General features: G+C 45.7%; 1 protein-coding gene across 2 annotated transcripts in view; it reads left to right on the top strand.

Moving 5' to 3' along the window:
* The window catches only part of nrp2a (neuropilin 2a), a 59,901-nt gene extending 47,998 nt beyond the window's left edge, over positions 1-11,903 (top strand). Inside the window, exons 14-18 of one of the 2 annotated variants that reach the window (XM_018660971.2) lie at positions 1,480-1,745; positions 2,429-2,525; positions 4,203-4,235; positions 9,122-9,184; positions 9,387-11,903. In XM_018660971.2, coding sequence (XP_018516487.1) covers positions 1,480-1,745; positions 2,429-2,525; positions 4,203-4,235; positions 9,122-9,184; positions 9,387-9,691 — 764 coding nt within the window. In that variant the 3' untranslated portion in view covers positions 9,692-11,903. Of the gene's footprint in view, positions 1-1,479; positions 1,746-2,428; positions 2,526-4,202; positions 4,236-6,178; positions 8,885-9,121; positions 9,185-9,386 lie in introns of those variants that run through there. The other variant, XM_018660972.2, reaches the window with a different exon arrangement.
* The last annotated feature ends 299 nt before the right edge of the window (positions 11,904-12,202 follow it).

Genomic DNA, 12,202 nt, shown 5'->3' with positions numbered 1-12,202 from the left:
CTGCTTGTCTGATCTGCTGGAAGGGCCGCACACATATACACTCACACACAAACACACACGTGCAGCAAAAGGTTATCGGCCCAGTCCTTCAATAACTCGAGCACGGCTGGGTTAGAAACACACACTCCTGCTGGATGCTACTGTAAAAGGTGTTCTGGATAAAGGGAAGGTGTTAAAAAGACAAACCTTGACACACTCATATTCTGGAAAATACCTCCCTGATACGTGTTGACTTTTTCCTTGCTTATAAAACAAGGGAGGCACGTATTTGCTCTGCACACACACACACAAAACACACACTTGTCTAGTGATAAAGCAGGTGATTTAATCTGCAGATTGTTGATACTGGACATTTTCCCACAGGGCCCACTTAAGAAATTCTTCACCAGACGCCTCATTGAGTCACTCTCTCACACATACATACATGGGCATACACAAGCAAGTTTCCCTTGTCTCTCTCTCACACACACACACACACACACACATACACACTCATGCATACAGTAAGTAGGCTCACCAATCTTACCCCCCTCTCACAATGGAATTCATGTCGGCATCCAATTTGCAAACTAAACATCCTCTGGTGTAAACAAATGGAGTGGTGTGTGTTTTGTTGGACTTTTCCGTTGTTTAAGTCATTTACCTGGAAGGGAATGAAGAGAAATAGGCCCCGTGGGTCTTGGCTGGAGTTCTGGTAGCCACTACATGTACGAATGACGCTCTCACTGGACCTATTCTTCTGCATGTTTATATTTGTCATATCCCCATTGTTCAGTGCAACTATTGTGCGCCGGTGATCCCATTCCTGTTAGCAACTGGTGATTAGTTTCTTTTTTGTGTGAGAGTCATGTTGGAAACGTCTATAATTGTGTGAAAACACATGTGCTTAAGGATATGTATATGTGGCTGAGTCTGCCTGTATGTGTGACCAGTGATGATTAATGGTGAAAATATTTTTGAGTGCATTCATGACGACACACAGATGGTGTACGTGCTTCATTTGTGCCCCACACAAGCATTTTCAGTGGATATCAAAAGTCTACACAGCCTTTCAAATTTCCTAGTTTTACAGCCTCAAGGGCTGAAAATAAAACCCATTAAATCAGGCTTTTTTTCACTTTCATTTGACTGAAGCAACCAGCAAACTCAAGGTTAAAACAAAGCTCTGCTCATTTCTGGCAATGTGTTAAAAATACTAAAACAGCTTTGTTGCACATTGAAAATCTCCAGTGTCAACTTTTACTTTTCACTTGATCCTGTGTGTTCCTGAGTGTATCCAGTTGGGTTTTGATATAGTTTAATAATTCCAAAGTTGACAGGATTCTCCAAACTGGTAGCACGTGTGGATTTAGGGACTTTATTTCCAAGCAGAGGAGTTGAAAGAGTGTGTGGGGACTTCTGATTTACATCACATTTCAGTCATTTTACACACACTTACCCAAGTAACCTCTCGTCTTGATTTTTCTCACTCCCCTGCAGAGCTCAACAGCTACCTCTACATGGATGCCAGCCTGAAGACGGAGCAGCAGCGGGCCCGCCTCGTGAGCCCCGTGGTGGCGGCCGAAACGGGGCCCCTCTGCCTCCTCTTCTCCTACCAGCTGTCGGGCGAGGCCCAGGGCCACCTGAAGGTCCTGCTGCGGGACGCCCACAACGAGGAGACCCTGCTCTGGACGCTCAAGGACGATCAGGGTCCTGTCTGGAAAGAGGGACGCACTATCCTGCCTCGCTCCCCTAAAGACTTCCAGGTAGTGGAAAAAATAAACCCACTTTTTTAGTTTAGATAAGAACCGGAATGAGGTTTATCTTTAAGGAAGTGACTGGAAAAGTCAAACCGGTGAGCTATATTAAAGTATGTCTGCTTGATAAATAGGTATCTGGGTCAAACCATTTATTATATGTTCCTCCAGAAGGAGAGACATGTCTTTAATGTCTTTATCAGGGATATATTCATCTGAGTGCATTTGAAAGCATCAGTTTTAACCTCTCTATCACCTTAGGCCAGGTTTGACTTCAAAAGAAGCTAAAGTAAGCCATATTGTCTCTGTTGGCTGCGTGATTGTTTGGGGATCGTGGTGCATTTGTCACAGACATCACAAGCAGTTAATGTTCTCATGAAAAAGTAAGTTGAAGAAGCTTGCAGAGAAGGGGAGGATGATTGCAAGCGTTGAGTGCAACTTTGAAATCAGAGGCGCTGTATTAAGTTTTTATCCTCTTTCTCCTCCTCCTCCTCCTCCTCCTCCTCCTCCTCCTGCTCGTCCCCGTTCTCGATATGCCTCCGCCCCACCCCCACCCCCTCCCCTCTGCTGCTTCCGTGCCTTCATCCTGTCTTCCTCTTCCTCCTCTTCTTTTTCCAACTTTTTCTCCCTCCTCCTCCTCCTCCTCCTCCTCCTCTTCTTCCTTTCTTCCCTTGTTTTTTTGGCTGCGGTAGGTTGTGATGGAGGGTTTCTTTGTGCACGGCACCAGAGGACACATCTGGATAGACAACATCTACATGAGCTCCAGCACCCCTCTGAAGGAGTGTACACGTAAGTCACACACACACACACACACACACTGTATACACACACATCCACACATTTCTAAGGACCACTCTGACAAACAGACAAAACTTTTTTTTTCCTTCAGTTTGCCAAAATCTTTCCCATTCAGAAGAATATTGAAAACTAAACACACACACACACACACATCCATTTGACCCACCACCTCCCTCTCATCCTCTGTCAACACTTCCATCGCCTTATCTCGCCCTCCATCAATCTGCCATTCCCTCTCTTTCCCCTCCACTTTTAGCCTTAAGGTCCTTGAACAGTGACACACATGAAGTGATAAACACCCCCCTCCCACCATCGCCACCACCCTCCACTCCCTCGCCCTCCCATCCCAGTTTCAGAGACAGCCTCTCCTCCACAGAGCCCACCAAATACAGAGATGAAAGGAGGAAGGAGAGGGAGGGACAGCGTTTACTCCTCCACAAAAAGAAAAGAAAAGAAGAATAAGAAAACTAGGCCATAAACGCCCCGTGGGCCCCGGCGATGCTAATCTATGTTTCATTAGATTTCTTCTTCTTCTCTTTCTCTCCTCCACCTCTATCTCTCTCGCGCTCGCTCCTCTCATCGTATTTGTAAACAGAGCTTTTCCCGAGCCGTCAAAGGGAATTACTAGACAGGCTGTTTCCCAAGCAAGTTTTCTGGGTGCCTGGTGCGAGCCGAGCGCCAGAGCAGCCTCCTTAATCTGGCCCGAGCAGGGGCTTTGGAGAGGGTCTTAAACAGATCAGAGACCGAGTGGGGGGTTCAGAGCCAAAAAACCTGCCGTCATCGCTTCTGACTGACGTCCAGTGTGCTTTGGAGCCGGACCACAGTGTGGAGAAGGCAAAGTGTAATTGAGGGAAAGTGTGTGTTTGTGTGTGTTACGTCCCTGGCTCTGTGGCAAACACTTCTGCTTTTGCCTTTTTGTGTTCTATCATTCATTTTTGTGTGTATGTGTGTGTCATGAGAGTCTTGAGAGTCAAAGCAGCCTGGAAAGGCAAAGATGACAGCCCACCCTCCCCCATACCCACATCCGCCTCCCCACCACCCCTCCCTCCCCCATGCCTGCTGTGTTTCCCCATTCCCATCCCTCCCCTCCTTTGCCACTCCCAGAGCATGCTGGGCTGTTGCTTATCACCCAGCGCAGTTGAGTTTCTTCACAGTACGTTGGCGTTCCCGCCAAAAGGCGCGAGCTCCCCCGTCTGTTTCTCACACACACACAATTTAACACACACTGACACACACACACACACCAGTTTTTTGTGTTTGCATTCCAGGCAATCAGAGCAAAGGTTCTGCTCTATGCATTCGCATCAAGCCAAAACGCCCCAGCCCGCTCCAGTTTAACTGGACTCCGCAGATAAACAACTTGAAATGCGTGGACTTTTGCGGACGCACACATGCACGCGTAGCTCATACACTCTCAGCCCATCTCAAACTCCCAACTCACACGACGCCCTCTGTTTGAAATTGCATTCTCGCAAAGGAGCAGCTGAGTAAATGCCATAATTCGTGCACGTTATCTGAGGAATTAACTTAAATTTCCTCAGGAGGAGTTTGATAGTCTTGTGACATTTGTGTGACATTTGGCTGACTTTTCCCTCGTATTTAAAGTTATCTAACAGCTCCCTCTCTCTCTCTTTCTCTCCCTCTCTCTCTCTCCCTCTGTCCTCGCAGAACCCATTGCGGCTTTCTCCCCCGAAAATCCAGGTGAGTTCGACTTTGGTATGATGTCACTTCCTCTCTGGTCTTGCTTTCCTGCCCGTTGGTATGCACTAGCCTGGGGTTTCTTGCTTGGTGGCACTAAGTCGTCTCAAACAATCAGCCTAAAAAAAGAAAATTAAAAAAAAAAAAAAAAACGGTCCTTCCGCCAAAAACATGGAGTTCCTAGCTGGAGTTGTGCGATTCCAGATTAATAAAACATCCTTCATTTTATAAAGAGTGACTCATTGCATAATCAGCAGCATGCAGACATCACCAAATAAATACTGAACCCCTCACTAAAATCTAAATGATTAAAATTGCAAATACAGAATTAATTTTCCCCAAATCTAACCAAGTTTAAAAATAGATTATTTTATTAATGTGTTGTTGTGTATTAGTTTTACCTTGTCAGTCTCAGTATAAAACAAAGGATTAGTCTCAAAAGAGCAAACTGTGCGTGCAAGGCAAGCTAAATCAAGCACACCTCATGGAGTTAGATATTTGAAAAGAGCTACATATTCTCAGTTCTAGGCTGCCTGACACAGCCTGAAGGGTTTTAAATAACTGTCTGCCTCATGAAAAATATTTAGAGCATCCTGGGGGACTCTATGAGATTGATGTTAGTGTTTTGGCATCTCATAATGTCTTCCAATAAGATAAGAGCTTGGCGGTTTCAGTGCGAATGTGATGTGTGTGCACTTCTTCGGCTTTTCTGCTCCTTCGTCTTCACGCACACACTCACACTCACGCAGAGTCTCTAACCTTTGACAAACTTGCACAAACACACATGTTAATATCACCACTCACACATGTACACACACCAGTGTCCCCAGTGAAAAGCAATCAGATAGAGTGACTGAGCAGCAGCGAGTGCGGGTGTCTCTCTCCTCTCCCTAACTCAGCTCTGTCTAATGAGTGTGTGCAGTGTGAAGTAGCAGGAGCACGCACCATTTCCCTCTGTAATTATGTGACACGGTCCAAAAATCAGCTCTGCTTCACGTTCCCTAGTTCAATGTGACATTCGTTCGGTCTTACGGCTCTCCTCCACTGTTTGGATGGTAGATGTGGGCTCTATTTTTTAGCTTTTCACTGTCTTTAGGGGTTTGTTTTTTGCATAGCAGGCTTGGATAATCGAGTAGAGGCTTCTTGGAAGGTGGTTAGTTGGTTCTTACCAAGAATTCAAGAAGGGGGGTTCAAGCCAGGGGCAGCAGTGTAGGGGATCTGTGGAGATAGTCTCCAAGGAGACAGCGCTTGGCTCGAGGAGGAGAGGACTGGCCAGGAGGCTGATGCATGAGGAAAAAAGGGAGAATGAAAAACCAAGAACAGAGGACAGGATAAATTATGTACTCAGAACAAATCTGCCAACCTGAGCCAGCTAAATAACAAATCCCAATCCAATATCAGCTCTGAGGGAGCTCTGGAACACTGGGTTCCCATGTGGTGTCCCGACTGATGATTCGTGCATGGTTCTGAGGCTTTATCAGGGGGCTGTTTGTGACTTCCTGTGCCAGATCGAAACAGGAAGAGGAAGCTCCTTAATTCAATGTGTGTGGGTGCTTTTATAACTAATTATTTTGGCTGTCGTTTCACACCAAGTCATTTCATTGGAGCTCTGAAAAAAAAGTAATTGCATTGCATTTGACTGGATCAACCATTGGACTGATTTCAAACCAAATCTCTTGATGATCTTGGTGTGAAAACTTGTCCTCCAACTGCAAAACAAGCTACTTGAGAAAAATGGATGCATTTAATTTTTTTTTACTTTTTGGCCTTGGAGATTTATTTCATTTTTTGCAACTGGCATGCTTGTGCATGCTCATATGAGGTGCACGCCTGCTGTTCGTATGATGAAGACATAGGGATAGAAAATAGAGAATTAAATGTAGAGAATAAACAAGTGCCACTCCTCTCTTTTCCCGCTGGCCAATTATTCTGTATCTCTCCACCAGGGGGAGGCGTTCCTGTGCCTCCCTTGCCCATCCACTGGTATTACATTATGGCCGCCGGGGGCGCCCTCCTTCTCCTGGCAGGTGGCCATCTTGGTCAGAGCCCTCTGTTGCTGCCGACAACACCTGGCCACCAAGAAGAGCCAGCTGTCAGTGGCCTATCACAGCTCCTCGCAGTGCTTCCAGTATTCTAACTGGTCCTCCAGTATGGCCACCCCAGGGGTGGAGCCAGTCCTGACAGTGAGGTTGGACAGCCGGGACCGACACCGTACCCTCTGCTGAAAGGAAGCGCTTAGCCGCATTGTGTTTTGGCAGAGCAGGACGGCAACTTGTGATGTCAGTGGCAGTGTGTGTCGTGATGCTGCAAGATTGACAGAACATCCACTTGACGAACCCCTCTCTCCTTTAGTTTACCGTTGCAAGGGTGAAACTGCCAAGTGAAAACACTGTGCCCTCTCTCTCTCTCTCTCCTCTTTCTCTAATGGATGTAGCTTCGGTTGCTGTTTTCTTTTTTGTTCCATTAAGGAGTTTGCTGTTGACATTTCACACTATGCTGCTCCTGATGAGAGGACTGAAGTCTGAGTAAGTTATTTATCTGAGCAGCTTGTTTCGGACCATTGAGTGCCGTCTGGCTCCTCATAACCCCAACGGTCCTCCTGGAATGACCCCAGCATGGACATACACACAGACATGTGTGGGCTGGGAGACGGAGGAGGAGGGAGGAGGGGGGTGGTCGAGCTGGTTCCGCTGCGAGAGCCAGCCAGAGCTGCCAAACCACAGGCTAAAACAAGACCCCAGAGACACAAGGAGCTCTGCAGTGCTGAGAGAGAGGAGAAAACTGTTAGGCTGAGAGGCATTCATTGTGCTAGCTGTGGAAATGATCTGGCATGCCCCAGAAAATAAAGCTCTTGGTATCTCTGTAATAACAACACGAGATAGCTGTGATATGAGTTGTATCAATAGTGAGGCTGTTGTAACAGAGGAGAAAAAAAATCCCTCCATTGTCCTTTTCAACAGAGCATGTGCACATTTAAAAACAAAGGAATGCAAATCCATCATACTTAAAGTCCTGCATCACAAATGGAGATAACCAGATCGTTTGATTGAACGTCTTGTCTTCTCCTGATAAAGGCATCAGTCAGTGATGGATGCAGCCGTCTTCAGTGTTTAGTGTTTCATCTTGATTCTCTGGCGTAATAAAGCACGTTGTTCCACTCCCATTTATGCTTCATACCGCCCACTCCCGTTGTTCCCCACGTCTTCAAACTGCCCAGATGAAAGCCGAGCCCGAGCCGAGCCACATTGTGTTTTCAGTGTGAATATGTGCTTGTTGTTTTTAGGGTTGTAAATAGACACAGCTGTCTGCCATCACCACTACTCTCTTGATTTATACTCCTACAAATCCCACAATGCCGCTGCACCAGCTGGAAGCCATAAGTGCGGTGTTTTGCTGTATATGTGCACCCTTGAGAGGGATCCAAGACTTTATGAAAACCAGAGCCGAGCTCCAGCTATTGATGGTTCTTCCTGTAGTGCCATAAGACGCCATGAATGGCTATTAACCATAAAATAAGACATAGCTAATACATTTCGTACTAATATTTAACATATCTGGGATTTAAAAGCCTCTTTTATTGTGAAATTTCTCAAAAGTCTGACTGAGAAAGACAAATTGGTGCCAATTTCTCTCTCATCAGTCAGCACGAAGGTGGCGAGATTTGACACGAGCCGAGTTTAACACCCTGGATTGAATGAAATTGAGGTCTTTACTCAGTAGCTCAACGGGGCGTGCTTTCGTGATCTGTCACACCAGCAAAAATCCATCACCTACTAGCCCACAGCTCAGCAGAATGCACCTCAATTTGTTGCCACAATTTAGAAGCTGCACTTCTCTCTCTCTGGAGTGAGAGAAAAAAAGTGTTTTTTTGGCATGCTCTCGCTATGTGCTTTTAAATCAACTTGGGGAGGAGGGATTGGACACCCTACTTCGTCCATCTCGACACCGTTAACGCTCCAAGCCTCTAATAGTTGTAATTAGTTAATGGACAGATAACATTTATGAAGGCTGCGGTAAGCACTTTTCCCTCCCATCTACCGCACCTCCGTCGCCCAATCGACTGCCAACTTCAGTTGCCCTGGAAACAGTATTAATAACGCCATTGGCCATCAAAGACCTCCACATCTAGACGTGTGCCTTGCCAAGCAGTTACTCCCACTCCTGAACGCTTGCCAAGAGCAGCAAGCCCAAACGCACACTCACTCGCTCACACACAAAAAGTGAAAAGAAAAACTCATCTAAAGTATAAGTACACTCGAGCCATCGGGCTCAACTAAAGTGCTGCAGCCATCGCTAGTTTCACCACACTTCAGATGCTCGCATACATATCAATTTTCAGTTCACGTCACGCGGCAGAGGTGTGAATCTTACCGACTGTTCCGAGCACTACTTAAATGTTGACATTTGTTGCCACTAGTTTTTTTTTTTTCTTTTTCCTCAATCATCTTATACACCACTCTTAAACTTGACAGTACTAGTGATTTTAACGGTGACAACGATGGGTTAATGTTGTTTGACGATGACATGTTTGCATCTTTATTCACATGGAATGAACAGTCTTATACCATCAGTATGTTATGTGATGACTGTGTGTTTGACAGGAATGTATCATAATGATCTTTCCCTATTAATAAAGTCATATTTTTCTATTATTCCAAGACTTATGTGTGTGTGCGTGGATGCCAAAGCTCTAAATTGCAGTAGATATCTAATGGGTTATGTATCACACAAACAGCTGAATATTCAATCTGAGAAAATACTGAACAACTTGGATGAAAGTCTGTGAATAGCTTCATCTTTTTGTACGCTTCCTGTGCTATGTCAGAATAATTATGTGTGGGATTTGCTTGAGGCTTAAAGTCTGTGTCACCTGTGCTTCTCTCTGACAGTTAAGATACCCAATGACTTTGGAGATGGGCGACTTTTCAGTGGCAGAGACCCACTAGGTGGAGGTAAGCAGCTTTTCATCAGCAGAAGTGGAATTTTAGTCTCTCTTGACACAGATTCTTATTAACTTTACTTCTTTTTTAGCATCATTTTCTCCCCTTTCTGTAGCGTACATGTTAGTATTTTTGTTTATCTGCTTACTCTGATTACACTCATTAGTCTCTTATCATGTTAACTTCTTGTTTTTCTTCTCCCTTCCTGTCACAGTTTTACAGTTCCCCGACTGGAACACGCCATCCCCGTCGTCCGAGCCTCCTGTGACCCGCGTCTCGGAGAAGGACAACTCGTGGCTGTACACGCTGGACCCCATCCTGGTCACCATCATCGTCATGAGCTCCCTGGGCGTCCTGCTTGGGGCTGTGTGCGCGGGCCTCCTCCTGTACTGCACCTGCTCCTACAGCGGCCTGTCATCACGCTCCTCCACCACCCTGGAGAACTACAACTTCGAACTGTACGACGGCCTCAAGCACAAGGTCAAACTGAACCAACAGCGCTGCTGCACCGAGGCGTGAGAGGGGGAAAGAGGGGGAAAAAAAGAAAAGAAAGAGACGGAGCAAGAGCGAGAGATGCAGCCATTTTGTGAAAACCTCTCACTATTCCCTTCATTTCCTCCAGTTCACTTTAGTGTCAGTTTACTTCCTCAGTGGTGCAGATCCCTGGACACATGGACAACAAGAGAGCCACTTCTTAGCTCGAATGAGAACTCGTTTCCTGTTTGGAAAACGTAGTGCTGTCCGGTGTTTGGTAGTTTGTTGTGGTGGAAGAACCAATGAGAGAAAGACTGGGGATGGACTGTTCCATTGGGGGGATGTTAGGCCTCAAAAAATAAATATCTACACATATCAATTACAGATTCCTGCTCCACCAAAAGAGAACTGTTTATAAATGCATCATAGATTTGTAAGAGGTCTAGTTTTGAAACTGGATACTGTAAGCTACACATACTGAGTCAGAACACATTGTGTTGGAAAGGTGGTAGGTTAGGAACGTGCTTAGAAAGTTTTTTTTGATCACATGTGAACACAGTGGCCTAGAACTTAGCTCCTTTGTGTGGCCCGTTGACTTTTCTTTTCTTTTTTTCTTTTGTTCCGTCGTAGACTCTGCTACCTATCAGTCTCAGTTATCCTCTTAGTTCCTGACAGTCTGTGGTATTTTAGTCACCGACGTCCCTCCCGTTTGTCTATCTATCTGCTCGGTCACTCTCTCTTTCTGTTTAATGTTTTTGTTTCTGGCCTATAGCCAGCCTGTGACGGCAGATAAGTAGAGAAAAAAAAACAGGCAGAGAAAATGTACATGCGTGTCGAGGTGGGGAGGGTGGAGGGAGGGAGGGAGGGGATTTTAACACATTCTTTTAATGACAGAGAGACGTTATTGTTAGATTTAGTCGTCTGAGACTGTTGTTGCTGGTTCCTGTCAAAGAGAAGGTCGTGTTTACATTGCGGGTTAATGGCGAAAGGTCAAGGAGCTTTGGTCGGTGCAACCTATGGATTGCTGGTAAGAGCAGAGACTGAGAACCACTGAAGAAAGAAAAGCGAAGAGGGGAAGCGAGCGAGAGACTATGACTGTCAGAGCACTAAAAAAAAAATCCCCTCCCTCCCTCCCTCTGTCTCTCTCTCACAGGGGGGTAATGTTCTCTCTGTGCTTTGACAACAAACAAAAAAACAAATGGGATCGAAATAACAAAAAAATACACAAACGCACAGCCAGGAACAGCTTTCTCAATCGACTGACTGTGTGCCCCGGACACACAACAAGCCTTAAAGACAAACTGTTTTGCGGAAATGTTGAAAAAGGAACGCTGAGGCATCACGAGACGAGATAAGAGAGGAGATACCTACAGTGTCTCTCTTTTTACATGTGGACCTCAAAAGCCATGATTTAAAGGACCTACCCCCCCTCACCTTCCCTCCTCCAACACACACATGCACACACACGTCACGTCACACTCCCTGCTCTCCCACCTCAACCTGCTCTTTTTCTGAAGTTTGTTTTTTTTTTTTTTTTCCTTAACGTTGGCTCTCGCACAGCAAGGCGGGCATTTTTCGGGGGGCGGTTTTGAACCAATCAGAAAGAGTCTTGCACGCTCTGAATGGACTTGTAAGCCATGAGAAGGCGAGGGTGAGACACCCTCCCATGCACATGCACACTTCACTTGTATATACACATGTATATACAGAACATGAATACACACCCTCCCTCTCATAAACACATGAAACTTTGGACACACTCACACACACTGAGAGGCATTCAGACCTGAAGGGAATGGCTGCTGCTGCTGAGAGGTATATATTGAGACCGTGAAGCACATAAATGCCGTGGATTCAGTTCACTACACACACACATAAGCACTCAAGATTTCATCCCATTTATCCTCACCATGTACACACACATATACACACACGCCGCCGTCCCTCTCCTCTGAGGCCCGCATCTCTGGACCCCACTGACTCTCTTCAAAGTGCCTTGGAGCCTCGGGGATCCAGCTTGCCTTTGGAGCCGGTATCATACAGTAATTATTGACACTGACAGTGACAGTGATAGTCACAGCGCCCCCTTCTGCCCGGGAGGACCAAACATGTAAAAGGACAGGATCCCGCCCCCTTTTCGCACTGCTCGGACTGCTGTTGTTGTTGTTTTAAAAAGGGGTCTTTGTACAGAAAAGCTCTTTTTATGATTGTTATTATAATTATTGTTATGATTATTTAATAAAGGATTTATACCATACTGAGGAAAGAGCAGGACAAGCTTTTCTTGCTGTGATACGCTTAGAAAAAAAAAGAACAGGAAGGTTTGACTGATTTAGTTGTGGACACAACTAAATACTTCCTGTCCAAGTCTCCACAAACTCGGCCTGAGCCAAACTTTCACTTTTAATTGCAGAAAGAATACACACAGGAAATCTCACACACACAAACTCTCTCTCTCTCTTTCTGTGTCTGTCACATACACATACATAGTACATAATGCCGTGTTGTCAGCCTGCTACACTTGGCCTCTAATCTCCCCATGATGTCCCATTAGTC

The sequence above is a fragment of the Lates calcarifer genome, linkage group LG7_2 (assembly GCF_001640805.2).
Source record: "Lates calcarifer isolate ASB-BC8 linkage group LG7_2, TLL_Latcal_v3, whole genome shotgun sequence".
Lineage (NCBI taxonomy): Eukaryota > Metazoa > Chordata > Actinopteri > Centropomidae > Lates > Lates calcarifer.
The sequence above is the reverse complement of the archived record's forward strand: the minus strand, read 5'-3'. Positions and strand labels throughout refer to the sequence as shown.